This window comes from Mobula birostris, chromosome 3, assembly GCF_030028105.1.
Source record: "Mobula birostris isolate sMobBir1 chromosome 3, sMobBir1.hap1, whole genome shotgun sequence".
NCBI lineage: Eukaryota > Metazoa > Chordata > Chondrichthyes > Myliobatiformes > Myliobatidae > Mobula > Mobula birostris.
Window position 1 is genome coordinate 15,450,700 of NC_092372.1, and position 17,767 is coordinate 15,468,466.

Consider the following 17,767-nt stretch of genomic DNA (forward strand, 5'->3'; position numbering starts at 1 on the left):
GGGATTTGGAGAGGCAACATGGCATAGTAAGGAAGCATGGTAGCGTACTGGTTACTTATTTATTGATTTTTATTTAGAGATACAGTAACAGCAACAGGCCCTTCTGACCCAACGAGCCTGCACCACCCAATTACACCCATGTGACCAATTAACTAACTGATCTGTATGTCTTTGGAATGCTGGAGGAAACCAGAGTATCTGGAGGAAACCCACACAGTCACTGAGAAAAAATACAAACGCTTACAGGCAGTGGTGGGAACCGAACGCAGGTAGCTGGTGCTGTAACAGCGTAAAGATCGGGATTCAATTCCTGCTGTCTGTGAAGAGTTTGTACATTCCATCCGTGACCACATTGGCTTCCTCTCGGTGTTCTGGTTTCTTCCCATATTCCAAAGACACGCCGGTTAGGGTTAGTAAGTTGTAGGCATGCTACACTGGCGCCAGAGGCGGGAGCACACTTGCCGGCTGCCTCGAGCTCATCTTCAGACTGTGTCGGTCATTGTTGATACAACTATGCTTCAATGTACACGTGACAACTAAAGCTAATCTATGAAAGGGAGCGGCTGAAACTTGGAACTCGCTGTCCAAGTTGTTGGTGAAAGTAGATACTGTCACAAGACTTAAATACTATTCGGATGAGACACTGTGGTATGGAAGGCAATGGGCTGAGTACTGTGAAATATACTTTAGTGTAGGTAGCTACTCGGAAACGTAAGAGATGATGGATCCAGCAATCTGCAGCAAAATAGAAACTACCGAAGGAACTCAGTAGATGATGGCGTATCTACGGAGGGAGATGATTCAGGTTGTGATCCTTTACCTGGGCTAGATGGATATTTGATGGCCAGAATGGTCACAGTAGGCCAGCATGGATACCGTGGAGCAAAAGGCCTGATTTTGTGTTGCGTGACTCTTCCATTTGATTCTGACCCCTCTTGCACACTGAAACTGCGTCACCCCAAAAAATATACGTATTTATAACATGCACTGGTAACATGGGGAGCAACGGTAATGTGGCGGTTAGCATGACGCTATTACAGCTCAGGGCATTCCGGAGTTCAGAGTGCAAATCCAGTGCTGTCTGTAAGGATTTCATACATTCTCCCCAAGAACTGCATGGGGTACGTCTGGATGCTCCGGCTCGTACTGTTAGTAGGGTAATAGTCATTGTAAGTTATCCTGTGATTAGGCTAGGGTTAAACAGGTGGGTTACAGCTTATTGATCCAGAAGGTCCTGTTCCTCACTGTATCTCTAAATAACTGCGAAGTCTCTGTGGGTGGAAGTTAGGAACAGGAAGGGGTCAATAACTCTACTGGGTGTTTTTTATAGACCACTCAATAGTAACAGGGACATCAGGGAGCAGGTAGGGAGACAGATTCTGGAAAGGTATAATAATAACAGGGTTGTTGTGGCGGGAGATTTTAATTTCCTAAATATCAATTGGCATGTCCATAGATTGAGGGGTTTAGATGGGGTGGAGTTTGTTAGGTGTTCAGCAAGGTCTCTTGACACAATATGTAGATAAGCCTACAAGAGGAGAGGCTGTACTTGATCTGGTATTGGGAAATTAACCTGGTCAGGTGTCAGATCTCTCAGTGGGAGAGCATTTTGGAGATAGTGATAACAATTCTATCTCCTTTACCATGGCATTGGAGGGGGACAGGAACAGACAAGTTAGGAATGCGTTTAATTAGAGTAAGGAGAACTATGAGGCTATCAGGCAGGAAGTTGGAAGCATAAATTGGGAACAGAAGTTCTTCGGGAAATGTACGGAAGAAATATGGCAAATGTTCAGGGGATATTTGTGTGGAGTTCTGCATAGGTACGTTCCAATGAGAGGGGGAAAGGATGGTAGGGAACAGGAACCGTGGTGTACAAAGGCTGTTGTAAATCTAGTCAAGAAGAAAAGAAGAGCTTATGAAAGGTTCAAAAAACTAGGTAATGATAGAGATCTAGAAAATTATAAGGCTAACAGGAAGGAGCTTAAGAATGAAATTAGGAGAGCCAGAAGAGGCCATGAGAAGGCCTTGGCGGACAGGATTAAGGAAAACCCCCAAGGCATTCTTCAAATATGTGAAGAGCATGAGGATAAGATGTGACAGGATAAGACGTGAGAGAATAGGACAAGTCAAGTGTGACAGTGGAAAAGTGTGTACGGAACCAGAGGAGATAGCAGAGGTACTTAATGACTACTTTGCTTCAGTATTCACTACAGAAAAGTATCTTGGTGACTGAAGAGATGACTTACAGCATACTGAAAAGCTTGAGTAGGTAGATATTAAGAAAGGATGTGCTGGAGCTTTTATCAAGTTGGATAAGTCACTGGGACCTGACAAGATGTATCCCAGGCTACTATGGGAGGCGAGGGAGGAGCTTGCTGAGCCTCTGGCGATAATCTTTGCATCATCAATGGGGATGGGAGAGGTTCCGGAGGATTGGAGGGTTGCGAATGTTGTTCCTTTATTCAAGAAAGGGAGTAGAGATAGCCCAGGAAATTATAGACCAGTGAGTCTTATTTCAGTGGTTGTTAAGCTGATGGCGAAGATCCTGAGAGGCAAGATAAATGAATATTTGGAGAGGCATAATATAATTAGGAACAGTCAGCATGTCTTTGTGAAAGGCAGGTCGTGCCTTTCGAGCCTGATTGAATTTTCTGAGGATGTAACTAAACATATTGATGATGGTAGAGCCATAGATGTAGAGTATATGGATTTCAGCAAGGCATTTAACAAGGTACCCCATGCAAGGCTTATTGAGAAAGTAAGGAGGCATGGGATCCAAGGGGACATTGCTTTGTGGATCCAGAACTGGCTTGTCCACCGAAGGCAAAGAGTGGTTGTAGACAGGTCATATTCTGCATGGAGGTTGGTCACCAGTGGAGTGCCTCAGGGATCTGTTCTGGGACCCTTACTCTTCGTGATTTTTATAAATGACCTGGATGAGGAAGTGGAGGAATTTGCTGATAACACAAAAGGTTCGGGGTGTTGTGGATAGTGTGGAGGGCTGTCAGAGGTTACAGTGGGACATTGATAGGATGCAAAACTGGGATGAGAAGTGGCAGATGGAGTTCAACTCAGATAATTGTGAGGTGGTTCATTTTAGTAGGTCAAATATGGTGGCAGAATATATTGGTAAAAATATGGCAGAATTAATGGTAAGAATATGGCAGACTCTTGGCAGTGTGGAGGATCAGAGGGATCTTGGGATCAAAAAAGCATACGGTGCATTGGCCTTCATCAATCGTGGGACTGAGTTTAGGAACCGAGAGGTAATGTTGCAGCTGGATAGGACCCTGGTTAGACCACACTTGGAGTACTGTGCTCAGTTCTGGTCGCCTCATTACAGGAAGGCTGTGGAAACCATAGAAAGTGTGCAGAGGAAATTTACAAGGATGCTGCCTGGATTGGGGAGCATGCCTTATGAAAATAGGTTGAGCGAACTCGGCCTTTTTTCCTCTGAGCAACAGAGGATGAGAGATGACCTGATAGAGGTGTGTAAGATGATGCGACGCATTGATCATGTGGATAGTCAGAGGCTCTTTCCCAGGGGTGAAATCACTAGCACAAGAGGGCACAGTTTTAAGGTGCTTGGAAGTAGGTACAGAGGAGATGTCAGGGGTAAGTTTTTTTCTGCAGAGAGTGGTGAGTGCATGGAATGGGCTGCCAACAACGGTGGTGGAGGTGGATACAATAGGATCTTTTAAGAGACTCCCGAATAGGTACATGGAGCTCAGAAAAATAGAGGACTATGGGTAACCCTAGGTATTTTCTAAGGTAAGGACATGTTCGGTACAGCTTTGTGGGCCGAAGGGCCTGTATTGTGTTGTAGGTTTTCTGTTTTTCTATAAAATAAATAGTATTATTCAGAGCATCATCTTTTAATAGAAAGCTACTGTGTTTACCTTGCAAGTCTGTCACAAGGAGGTTTCCTTCTGTCCATTCATATACCCAGTGCTGGAATGTACAGCATTTCTGACCCACTTCAGATTCCTGCCTACCAACGTTCAGCTCTCTGCCATCCTTTACTGAATACTTCACAAAGTCTCCGATTAGCTCCTCTTCTACCGTGGCATAAGGGATGTTGTTTGCTGGCCGATGTATGAGGTATATGGGAATGATCCTGGGAAAGAAAAAGAATCGTGTTATAATTGAAGGGCCTAGATGCACAGAAAATGTTTCCTATAGTGGGAGAGTCTAGGACCACAGGGCACAGTCTCAGAATACAATACCCTTTTGAACAGAGATAAGGAGGAATTTCTTTAGCCAGAGGATGGTGAATCGGTGGAATTGATATATTTAATTACTTAGTTACTTACTAAGGTACAGTGTGGAATAGGCCCCTTCAGTCCTTCGAGCTGCACTGCCCAGCAACCCTCAATTTAATACTAGCCTAATCAGTTTACAAGACCAATTAATACTAATAGTAATACTAATTAATACCAATTAATACTCATTAATACTAATGACCAATTTAATACTAGCCTGATCAATTTACAATGACCATTTAACCTACTGATTGGTAGGTCTTTGGACTGTGGAAGGAAACTAGATCTCATGGAGGAAACCCATGTGGTCATGGGGACACTTTTCAAACCCTTTACAGACAGAGGTGGGAATTCAACCCAGATCGCTGGGACTGTAAAGTGTTACACTACCATGCCACCGCAGACGGCTGTGGAGGTCAAGTCACTGGGTGTATATAAAACAGAATTTGATAGGTAAGGGCATCAAATGCTATGGGGAGAGATCAGGAGAATAAGTTTGAGAGGGAAAATAAATCAGCCATGATGGACTGGCAGAGCAGAATCAATGGGCTGTACGGTCTCATTCTTCTCCTATATCTTATGGTCTTATGAATTGATTTTTACCTCTGCTGCTCAGTAATAAATTATTTAGTTAGAAGTTGGCTATAAAATCATGATTACTGACAAAATGTGTAACTGAGCCACAGAACCACAAAGAAAGGAGGAAGGCTGCAGAAAGGAAATTATAGACCAGTTAGCCTGACCTCAGTGGTTGGGAAGATATTGGAGTCAATTGTTAAGGATGAGGTTATGGAGTACTTGGTGACATGGGACAAGATTGGACAAAGTCAGCGTGATTTCCTTAAAGAAAAATCTTGCCTGACAACCCTACTGGAATTCTTTGAGGAGATTACATTTAGGATAGATAAAGGGGATGCAGTGGATGTTGTATATTTGGACTTTCAGAAGGCCCTTGACAAGGTGCCGCACATGAGGCTGCTTACCAAGTTGAGAGTCCATGGTAAGACAGGAAAGTTACTGGCATGGTTAGAGCATTGGCTGATTGGTAGGAGGCAGCGAGTGGGAATAAGAGGATCCTTTTCTAGTTGGCTGCCAGTGACTTGTGGTGTTTGCAGGGTTCGATGTTGGGACTGCATCTTTTTATGCTGATATCAATGATTTAGATGATGGAATAGATGGCTTTGTTGCCAAGTTTGCAGATGACACGAAGATTGGTGGAAGGGTAGGTATTATTGAGGAAACAGGTAGGCTGCAGAAGGACTTAGATAGATTAAGAGAATGGGCAAGAAAGTAGCAGATGAAATAGAATATTGGAAAATGCATGGATATGCACTTTGGTAGTAGAAATAAATGTGCAGACTATTTTCTAAACAGGGAGAAAATCCAAAAACCTGAGATGCAAGGAGACTCGGGAGTCCTTGTGCAGAACACCCTAAAGGTTAACTTACAGGTAGAGTCAGTGGTGAGGAAGACAATGCATTTCAAGAAGTCTAGAATACAAGAGCAGGGATATGATACCGAGGCTTTACAAGGCACTAGTGAGGCCTCACCTTGAGTATTGTGGTCCTTGTCTAAGAAAAGATGTGCTGATATTGGAGAGGGGTCAGAGGAGGTTCACAAGGATGATTCCAGGAATGAAAGGGTTATCATACAAGGAACATTTGATGGTTCTGGGTCTGTACTCGCTGGAATTTAGAAGAATGAGAGGGATCTCATTGAAACCATTCAAATGTTGAAAAATCCGGACAGAGTAGATGTGGGAAGGATGTTTCCCATAGTGGGTGAGTCTAGGGCAAGAGGGCACAGCCTCAGGATAGAGGGGCATCCATTTAAAACAGAGATGCAGAGAAATTTCTTTAGACAGAGGGTGGTGAATTTGTAGAATTTATTAACACAAGCATCCGTGGAGGCCAGGTTGTTGGGTTTATTTAAGGCAGAGCTTATTAGTTTCTTAATTGGACACAGCATCAAACGTTATGGGGAAAATGCTGGGGAGTGGGATGAGGAGGGGAAAAATGGATCAGCCATGAATGAATGGCAGAGCAGACTCGATGGACCAAATGGCCTAATTCTGCTCTTATGTCTTGTCCTACACCATGTTCAATTCCAACCCTGTTCACTTGGTAAGTCACAAGTTTGGCAGAGCATTCTGTATAATCTGCCTTAGAAACTCTGAAATTGAAATCTGTTCCATTCCCTGGAACTAACCCTCTTCATTTTGATGATCACAGAAGTAACAATATAAACCTTCAAAAATTTCAAGAAGTAGCCAAATATTTAAAAACGATCTTGTTAGCTACAAATCATGGCAAAGTACCTCCTGTATGAGTAAAAATGGTACTGAGTCACTTTCTCAGCAATTAGTGACTTGAGCACAGGTTACTTACATTAGAACAGTCACTTCAGTTTCATTAATTTACAGATACACTCAGTGGCCACTTTATTAGGTATCCCCTAATTAGGTCTTCTGCTGCTGTAGCCCATCCACTTCACGGTTCAACGTTTTGTGCGTTCGGAGATGCTCCTCTGCACACTACTGTTGTAACACATGGTTAATTGAGTTACTGTCACCTTCCTGTCAGCTTGAACTAGTCTAGTTATTCTCCTCTGACCCATCCCATTAACAGAACTGCCACTCACTGATTTTTTTTTGTGTCTTGCACCATCCTCTGTAAACTCCAGAGACTGTTGTGCATGAAAATCCCAAGAGATCAGCAGTTTCTGAGATACTCAAACCAACCCATCTGGCACCAACGAACATTCCATGGTCAAAGTCACTTAGATCACATTTCTCCCCCATTCTGATGTTTGGTTTGAACAACAACTGAACCTCTTGACCATGTCTGCATGCTTCTATGCATTGAGTTGCTGCCATCTGATTGGCTGATTAGATATTTGCATTAATGAGCAGGTGTAGCTAATAAACTGGCCACTGCGTGTATAATCTTTTTTTTGGGACCTGGACATAGCTGGTAAGGTCATCCTTAATCACCTTTGAGAAAGTGTCAGGGAGGGTCCTCCATGATATATTACAGTCCGGTAAAGGTATTCACAGAGTGCCGTTAAGTGGGGACTTTCTGGATTTAAATACCTTTAAATCCAGAAACTCACTACCTAACCTCATGCTTAATTGCCTTTGAAAAGCTAGTGGGGAGTGTCCTCCACGAACCATTACAGTTAAGGCTGATTTATACTTCTGCGTCAACGCATTGCTGTAATGTCTGCGTCGCCGCAAACCCTACGCAGAGCCGACGCGGAACCCTATGCGAGAGCTTGCGTTGCCGCGACGCGCACATCTCCCAAAATGTAACCGCACGTCGCGGCAACGCAGACCGTAAAAACTGTGATTGGTCCGCTTGGTAGCATCGCATGTCATCCTACGCTGCAATAGCCTCCCACTGGGCGACTGAAGGGCAGGGAAGGAACTCTGGCTGCAATGCTTTCCATAAAGCTTTACAGACCTCCGAAATTATGGAGGACACATTTCGCACGAAAAAAGACACTTGCGTCTTGTTTACCCCGAGACTACCATGACCATGAAGCCTTGCGCGGGCAGGTGAGTGCACATGTGTGACGTGTGCGAATTGCCGAGCGACGCAGACACACCACCGCACAGGTATAAATGCTCCCAACGCGCGTAGGCTACTTGTGTAGGTTACGGCGTCCAGTTAACGCAGAAGTATAAACCAGGCTTAAGGGTACTCCCAGAGTCCTGATAGGTAGGAAATTCCTTGATTTAGATAGATCCCCATTGCTAATGAAGAAACTTGGACCATGTGTTACTCCCATCCATTTAAACCCTGGTCTTTGGTGATAGAGGTTACAGATCTGGGATAGGATGTCAGCGGAGCCGACGTGAGAGACTGTGGTGCAGTTTGTAGAGAGTGTCCACGTGAGGCCACAACAAGCAAAGTACACAGTTACTTACTCAGGAGCTTCCCCGAATCCTTCTACCAAAGTGCCCGCTGCGGAAAACATGTTGCTATACTGCCGAGCAGCATTCTGTACGTGGCATTCCTAAAAAATGAACAGTGCCATCTTTTACTTCACTGGACTGAAAACAGACACTTGTAATACTTGTGCAACACTTATGACAGTTATGTCACCCAGTATATGCCCTCTTCTCACTGCTACCATCAGGGAGGAAGTACAGGAGCCTGAAGGCAGACACTCCATGATTCAGGAATGGTTTCTTCCCCTCTGCCATCTAATTTCTGAACAAACATTGAACCCATAAATGGGTTCCTTCCTCACCACTTTATTTATTTCTACTTTTTGTACTTATTCATCATATATATATGTCTTACTGTAATTTACAGTTTTTATTATTGTGTATTACAATGTACTACTGCTGCATAACAACAAATTTCACGACACATGCCGGTGGTATTAAACCTGATTCTGATAATCGTCACAATTAAAGGCATTTTCCCATTTGACAGTGAACCAACATGCCGCACCAAAATATACATATAGAACATAGAACTGTACAGCACAGTACCCGCACTTTGGTCCACAATGTTTTGCGGACCTTTTAACCAATTCCAATCTAAATAACCAATTACTTCAATCTAATTAGGTATTATTAATCTAATACCCTCCTCCCACATAGCCCTCCATTTTTCATTTCATCCACATGCCTATCTGAGAGTCTTTTAAATATCTCTATCTTATCTTTGTCCCACTCCCATCAGTATCCACGCCAGGATCACTAGACTCAAAAAGAGTTATTTTCACCAAACAATAAGACTGACAAACACCTCCACCCACTAACTCTACCACTGCGTTACTATTTTCAGTCAGTCACCTTACATATCCTGGGATAAAGCTGCTGGCTTTCCACTCTGTAAATGCCTTGTCATCACCTTGTACATCTCTATCATCGACTCTTAACCTCATCATCTCCGTAGAGTGAAATTCCATCACAAAAGGAAGCCATTGAGTAAACCTATCCAAATCTACGTTTATCCTTGATGCGAGATATAATTCTAATTACATTTACCAATCTTGTTATCGAATCCTTTCATTTCTGCTTCCAACCTAAACCTGAATGCTTACATTGTTTCTGCCACTGAATCACTTGAACTGGATATAATTTCTTCAGCCTCATAGTTCTTCCATCATTGGCTCTCATTTTTATTTTACAGCTGCACGGACTAGCCATTGCTCTGAGCAGGAAGTGTTTATAAAACATTTAATTCATTTTAATAAACTCACTTCAATAAAACATTTCATTCCAGCTGCGTAGCAACAAAGGCTATGTGCGCGGGAGCTTTTCAGTCATGCTCCTGCACAGCTTAGTGGGAACAGTGGTTCCGTCCAAGAAAGTTCCACCTGTAATTGTTTTTATAGTTAAGGTGTGTTAAACTCTCTCTCTTACTGGCTATCTTTTCTATACAGTATTATGAAAACTATTCTGCACCACTGATTGAGGTTCAATGTCTGTGTTATACAGATTTTTAATCATTTATACCTTCTTAGTTCAAAGGAGCATAATTTCAATGGGACATAAAAATAGACCTGATCCAATTCCAACTGGTTATTGGTGTTAGGATATATTCAGGAGTTATGGTATATAACCATATAGCAATTACAGCACCGAAACAGGCCATCTCGGCCCTTCCAGTCCGTGCCAAAAGTTTACTCTCACCTAGTCCCACTGACCTGCACTCAGCCCTAACCCTCCATTCCTTTCCTGTCCATATAGCTATCCAATTTAACTTTAAATGACAACATCGAACCGGCCTTAACCACTTCTGCTGGAAGCTCGTTCCACACAGCTACCACTCTCTGAATAAAGAAGTTCCCCCTCATGTTACCCCTAAACTTTTGCCCTTTAACTCTCAACTCATGTCCTCTTGTTTGAATCTCCCCTACTCTCAATGGAAAAATCCTATCCACGTCAACTCTATCTATCCCCCTCATAATTTTAAACACCTCTATTAAGTCCCCCCTCAGCCTTTTATTCAAAAAATAAAGACCTAACCTGTTCAACCTTTCTCTGTAACTTAGGTGATGAAACCTAGGTAACCTTCTAGTAAATCTTCTCTGTACTCTCTCTATTTTGTTGACATTTTCCCTATAATTTGGTGACCAGAACTGTACACAATACTCCAAATTTGGCCTCACCAATGCCTTGTACAGTTTCAACATTACATCCCAACTCCTATACTCAATGCTCTGATTTATAAAAGCCAGCATACCAAAAACTTTCTTCACCACCCTATCCACATGAGATTCCACCTTCAGGGAACTATGCACCATTATTCCTAGATCACTCTGTTCTACTGCATTCTTCAATGCCCTACCATTTACCATGTATGTCTTATTTTGATTAGTCCTACCAAAATGTAGCACCTCACATTTATCAGCATTAAACTCCATCTGCCAACTTTCAGCCCACTCTTCTAACTGGCCTAGATCTCTCTGCAAGCTTTGAAAACCTACTTCATTATCCACAACTCCACGTATCTTAGTACCTTCTGCATACTTACTAATCCAATTTACCACCCCATCATCCAGATCATTAATGTATATGACAAACAACATTGGACCCAGTACAGATCCCTGAGGCACACCACTAGTCACTAGCCTCCAATCTGACAAACAGTTATCCACCACTACTCTCTGGCGTCTCCCATCCAGCCACTGCTGAATCCATTTTACTACTTCAATATTAATACCTAATGATTGAACCTTCCTAACTAACCTTCCATGTGGAGCCTTGTCAAAGGCCTTATAGACAATATCCACCGCTTTACCCTCGTCAACTTTCCTAGTGTCCTCTTCAAAAAATTCAATAAGATTTGTCAAACGTGACCTTCCACGCACAAATCCATGTTGACTGTTCCTAATCAGACCCTGTCTATCCAGATAATTATATATACCATCTCTAAGAATACTTTCCATCAACTTACCCACCACTGACATCAAACTCACAGGCTGATAATTGCCAGGTTTACTCTTAGAACCCTTTTTAAACAATGGAACAACATGAGCAATACACCAATCCTCCGGCGCCATCCCCGTTTCTAATGACATCTGAAATATTTCTGTCAGAGCCCCTGCTATTTCCACACTGACTTGCTTCAAGGTCCTAAAGAATATCCTGTCAGGACCCGGAGACTTATCCACTTTTATATTCCTTAAAAACGCCAGTACTTCCTCTTCTTTAATCATCATAGTTTCCATAACTTCCCTACCTGTTTCCCTTACCTTACACAATTCAATATCCTTCTCCTTAGTGATTTCCGAAGAAAAGAAATTGTTCAGAATCTCCCCCCCCCATCTCTTTTGGCTCCACATATAGCAGTCCACTCTGATTCTCTAAGGGACCAATTTTATCCCTCACTATCCTTTTGCTATTAATATAACTGTAGAAACCCTTGGGACTTATTTTCTCCTTATTTGCCAAAGCAACCTCATATCTTCTTTTAGCTTTTCTAATTTCTTTCTTAACATTCTTTTTACATTCTTTATATTCCTCGAGCACCTCATTTACTCCATGCTGCCTATATTTATTGTAGATATCTCTCTTTTTCCGAACGAAGTTTCCAATATCCCTTGAAAACCATAGCTCTCTCAAACTTTTAACCTTTCCTTTCAACCTAACAGGAACATAAAGATTCTGTACCCTCAAAACTTCACCTTTAAATGATCTCTATTTCTCTACTACATCCTTCCCATAAAACAAATTGTCCCAATCCACTCCTTCTAAATCCTTTCGCATCTCCTTAAAGTTAGCCTTTCTCCAATCAAAAATCTCAACCCTGGGTCCAGACCTATCCTTCTCCATAATTATATTGAAACTAATGGTATTGCGATCACTGGACCCAAAGTGCTCCCCAACACAAACCTCCGTCACCTGACCTACCTCATTCTCTAACAGCAGATCCAACACTGCTCCTTCTCTAGTTGGTACCTCTATGTATTGCTGCAAAAAACTACCCTGCACACATTTTACAAAGAGGTTGCTGTTGAAATTAGTATAACAAATACTAATTTCGACAGCAACCTCTTCAGACCTGAATGTGGATTGTAGATTGAGCTTGAAGTGTACCCAGAAGAATGCTGTTCTTGGAGCTGCAGACTGAGATCGATTGCAAATAAAGAAACACTCCACTTGACCTCAGATGTCAGCATATGCATTGAATGTGGCCCAGAATCAGTGGAGAGTAACATTCACTTTGGGTGTCTGGAGTGTGGGTACGAAGACGGAGGTGTTTGAAAGCTATGTGTAATTCAAAGGAAGCATTGTAGATACATTGTAAATATATAATTGTTCTGCCGTTGTCTTTGATCTTTAGCATATAAAAATGCCATGTAATATTGGACTGAGCAGGCCTCTTCTTCCAAGAGTATGATGCCTGTTGCTTGTTTTGTTGCATGAAATCTTCTATATCCACCAGCTTCTGAAGATTTTGTTCACAGTCACAACAATTGGGATTACAGTATAGATTGAACCTCAATGTTAGCACTGTTTTTTGCCATAACAACTCGGTTACGTAACTCTTCACTCACACATAGATTTAATTATCTAGATACGCTGTACAGTTGTTCCAAATTCAAAATCAGTTAGGCTGCAATGTTGGTTCCCCAAGGTATCAGATTCCTTCTTCCATGGACCACTTTCCTCTCTTATCAGATTCTTTCTTCTTCAGCTCTTTAACCTTTCTATCACCTCCCAGGTTTTCACTTCATTCCCCATTCCCTCACCCACTCAGCTTCCCCCTCACCTGGTTTCACCTATGACCTGCCAGCTTACACTCCTTCCTCTCCATCCACCTTATTATTCTGGCTTCTTTTCCTCCTTCCTTTCCAGTCCTGTTGAAGGGTCTCGGCCCGAAATATCAACTGTCTATCCCCCTCCTTAGATGCTGCCTGACCTGTTGAATTCCTCCAAAATTTTGTGAATGTGTGTTCCCTGAGATAAGGTCCAGTAATGCTTTTTCTGACATCTTTCTGAGCCACATCTTGAGTGCATTAAGTAGCTGGAAACATCTGATCATTGACAAGCTTGAATAAAGTCGAGAAAACACCCATGAACTGAACCCATTGTAGAAAATGAAAAAATTAAGTCTTAATGTTAGAATGCATAATCAGTCATTTTTATTTGCAGGCTGAAGACTATTGAAGCATAATTCATATACAAGGAGGTCTGTATATTTTACCTGTACAGCCAGTATGTAGTTCCGTTGTAAGAGCTCATTCTTTGTTTTTATCCCATATGAAATGGCGTTGTGAATTTTTAACACACAGCTGTGTCCAGGATCAAACAAAGGCACAAGGCCATAAATGACTTTAGTCCGAAATGCCTTTCTGTGCAACCCTTCGCCAAAATGTGTTTCTTCTGTGGTAATGCTGCCGTATATCTTGGGCTGAAAGGCGCACTCACTTGCCAGCTCCTTTTCAATGATGGGCTGTAGTAACTCAATTTTCTCTCCTTAAGCAGGTAAACAAAATAATATGGACACAAGGGAGGAAGAGAAAATGCTATTGACTATGAGATTTTTTTTTGCTTTCAACAAAATATACTAGGCTGCTGTAAGTTTGGGGTTCGATTCCGGCTGCTGCCTGTAAGGAATTTAAATTTTCTTCTGCACAGCTGGAATGGTCTTTTCCAGCAACTCACTCTGAAACATCACATCCAACTGCCTCAAGATGTATAAAAGGCCACAAACAATGAACATATAAGCACTTGCCCAAACCTGACTTGCTGCAGCTGATTCTTGGGGAGTCGAGCAGCAGAGGACACAGCCTCGATGACCCTTCAGAACAGAGATTAGGAGGAATGTCTTTAGACAGAGGGTGGAGAATCTATGGAATTCATTGCCAAAGATGGCTATGGAGGCCAAGTGATTGGGTATCTTTGAAGCAAAGGTTGATAGGTTTTGGATTAGTAAGGGCATCAATGTTACAGGGAGAAGGCAGGAGAATGGGGTTGAGAGGGATAACTAATCAGCTGTGATTGAATAGCAGAACGGATTCAATGGGCCAAGTGGCTTAATCCTGCTCCTATGTTTTACGGTCCTCCAAGCGGATCACGTACTTGCCGTAGGCATTCGAGGCTTGTGTGCCTCCATCAAAGGGTGAATGCCAGTATGAGTTGCCATGTAACTGTGTCATTCAATGACAGAGTGTCCATCATGTCCAGCACAAAATAATTTTGGGAATGCACTTGAGTACACCTAGTGCCCACCTTATTAGGGACAACTGTACACCCGCTTCTTAATGCAACTATCTAATCAGCAAACTCAGCAACTCTGTGTATAAAAGCATCCAGAGGTTTAGCTGTCATTCAGACAAAATATCAGAATGAGGAAAGAGGTGTGATCTAAGTGACTTTGACTGTGGAATGATTGTTGGTGTTAGACAGGGCAGTTTGAGTTATCTCAGAAACTGCTGAACTCCTGGGATTTTCATGCATAACAGTCTCTAGATTATACAGAGAATGGTGCAAAGAACAAAAAGAAAGCATTCGGTGAGAAGCAGTCTTGTGGGTGAAAATGCCCTGTTAACGATAAAGGTCAGAATGGCTAGACTGGTTCAAGCTGACAGGAAGGCGACAGCAGCTCAAATAACTACATGTTACAACAGTCGAGCGTCCAGAAGAGCATCTCTGACTGCACTACATGTTGAACCTTGAAGTGGATGGGCCACAGCAGGAGACGACCACAAATGTACACTCAGTGACCACTTTATTAGGTAATTAGGTAACTCATAGTGGCCAATGATGTATGTAATGGTGATTTATGTTGTTTAGCATGTATTCCAGGAGCTAGTCCTGATAATAGCAGAATAATTGTCGAGGATTTAAGCCCTTGCTTGCAGTTTCCCATCGACCCAGTAAGTCAGAAGGAGCTGATATCCCTTATTACCATCTTTAAGTCTCTGCAGCAGTGCAGTTCTTAAGTTCTTGCCAGTATCACCATGGCGATGCTTCCTTGAGGAATCATGTTTGGCAACAAGAACACAGAATATCTATATAGGATTTGGAGGCTGGTATTAATTCTACATACAGTTACAGATAATACTGTAAACTTGTTGGGATTAATGATTCTGACAGGAGAGTTAATGGAAAGCTTACCTTGTATTCCCATTGAGAAATCACATGATTTTAATTGATTAAACTCTGGTGGTTCTGCTACAGTGTCCTGAGGAGTTCCTAGACTTGAATCTTCCCATCTGCCCAAATTTTCTGGATTGAGAAGAAACAGAAATATACTTACTGAGATAGCTTAGCAACACAATAACTCTGAAGCAAAGCTAAAGATCTAACACCTGAGGTGAAAATGAGTTAGTGTATCTTTATATCAGTTCTATTTTTGACCCCAGCTCCCTTGAAGTATACGATAGATAGATCAAACAAAATTTAGACTTCCTTCTGAGAAGATTATAATGTACTGTAGCTAATTTGAAAATGTTTCTTTGAACCATGGGTAATCACAGAAAAGGAAATAATTTCCCATAAAAGGCACGATAGAATAGTGGTTAGCACAATGTTTTGTGGCACAAGGCATCACCAATCAAGATTCAATACCCACCACTGTCTGTAAGAAGTTTGTACATTCTACTTGTGACTATGTAGGTTGCCTCCAGAGAATTCTGTTTCCTCCCACATTCCAAAATAAAACATAGGGTTAGGATTATGGTTAGTAAGCTGCAGGCATGCTATATTGGTGCCAAAGGCATGGTAGCGCTAGTGGGCTGTCCCCAGCATATCCACAGACTGCGTTGGTCGAAATGATGCATTTCACTATATGTTTCAATGATCTGATATTCATATACATGACAAATATAATTAAATCTTTTAATCTTTTGTGCCATTATGCTCATCAGAGAGATTGGCATGTTTTACCTAATTGAGACTCCCAATTGGCAGTGTTCATTAATTAAAAACATTATTGTGGATATTCTAATCAAGACTAATGTGTAATCTTCAGGAACATAAAATCTAGAGTGAGGATTTGGTTAATCATAGATTTATATAAGGCTATTCCTTCTCATAACATTTGTTAATCTTAGACCATAAGACCATAAGATATAGGAGCAGAATTAGGCCATTTGGTCCATCAAGGTTAGAGGTGTTGTGGATAGTGTGGAGGGCTGTCAGAGGTTACAGTGGGACATTGATAGGATACAAAACTGGGCTGAGAAGTGGCAGATGGAGTTCAACCCAGATAAGTGTGAGGTGATTCATTTTGGAAGGTCAAATATGATGACAGAATATAGTATTAATGTTAAGACTCTTGGCAATGTGGAGGATCAGAGGGATCTTGGGGTCCGAGTCCATAGGACACTCAAAGCTGCTGCACAGGTTGACTCTGTGGTTAAGAAAGCATACGGTGCATTGGCCTTCATCAACTGTGGGATTGAGTTTAGGAGCAGAGAGGTAACACTGCAGCTATATAGGACCATGGTCAGACCCCACTTGGAGTACTGTGCTCAGTCTACTCCCACTTGGAGTACTGTGCTCAAGGCTGAAATGGCTAACACGAGAGGGCACAGTTTTAAGCTGTTTGGAAGTGGGTACAAAGGAGATATCGGGGTAAGTTTTTTTACACAGAGAGTGGTGAGTGCGTGGAATGGGCTGCTGGCGACAGTGGTGGGGACGGATATGATAGGGTCTTTTAGGAGACTCCTTAGGTATATGGAGCTCAGAAAAATAGAGGCTTATGGGTAACCCTAGGTAATTTTTCAGGGAAGGATATGTTCGGCATAGCTTTGTGGGCCGAAGGGCCTGTATTGTGCTGTAGGTTTTCTATGTTTCTATGAGTCAGCTTTGCCATTTTATCATGACTGATCCATTTTCCCTTTCAGCCCCAATTTTCTTCCTTCTCCCCATATCCCTTCATGCCATGACTAATCAAGACTGTATCAACATCTATCTTAAATATACTCAATGACTTGGCCTCCACGTTGGCCTGTAGCAATGAATTCCACAGATTCACCATTCTCTGGCTAAAGAAATTCCTTCTCATCTCCATTCCAAAAGGATACCCCTCTGTCAAGGCCTTTCAACATTCAATAGGTTTCAATGATGTCACCCCTCATCTTCCACATCAGAGAACAATGAATTCAACAGGATGAACTTAAGAGACAGAGGACAAGTTTCTGAAGCTACTTCATGGCACCTTAAGTGCTGCTGATCAAGGCAAAATTTCGAGGACATCATCTCTATTCTTTAATTTCTCTGGGAGAACCAGAGATGTTCTCTGGCGTGGCACAGTAAATTAGTTGATAGCGTAATGCCTTACAGTGCAGCAACCCGGGTTCGATCCCCACCGCTCCCTGTAAGGGATTTCTAAGTTCTCCCCATGACTGTGTAGGTTTCCGCTGGGTGCTCAGGTTTCCTCATCTCCACATTTCAAAAGACATATGGGTTAGTAGGTTAATTTGTCACGGGTGTATTTGGGCCGGAAGGGCCTGTTACCATGCTGTATCTCTAAATAAAAGGTGCAGACAGCCCAGCGCATCTGTGGATGTGAACTTCCCACTATTCC

General features: G+C 42.3%; 1 protein-coding gene across 4 annotated transcripts in view; it reads right to left on the reverse strand.

Annotated features, from left to right (window-relative positions):
• The window catches only part of alpk2 (alpha-kinase 2), an 85,210-nt gene that overhangs the window by 11,190 nt on the left and 56,253 nt on the right, over positions 1-17,767 (reverse strand). For all 4 annotated transcript variants that reach the window (XM_072251749.1, XM_072251751.1, XM_072251753.1 and 1 more), the window contains 4 exons: positions 15,352-15,462; positions 13,436-13,707; positions 8,194-8,282; positions 3,903-4,120 (listed from right to left, as the gene is read on the reverse strand). In XM_072251749.1, coding sequence (XP_072107850.1) covers positions 3,903-4,120; positions 8,194-8,282; positions 13,436-13,707; positions 15,352-15,462 — 690 coding nt within the window. The remainder of the gene's footprint in view (positions 1-3,902; positions 4,121-8,193; positions 8,283-13,435; positions 13,708-15,351; positions 15,463-17,767) is intronic.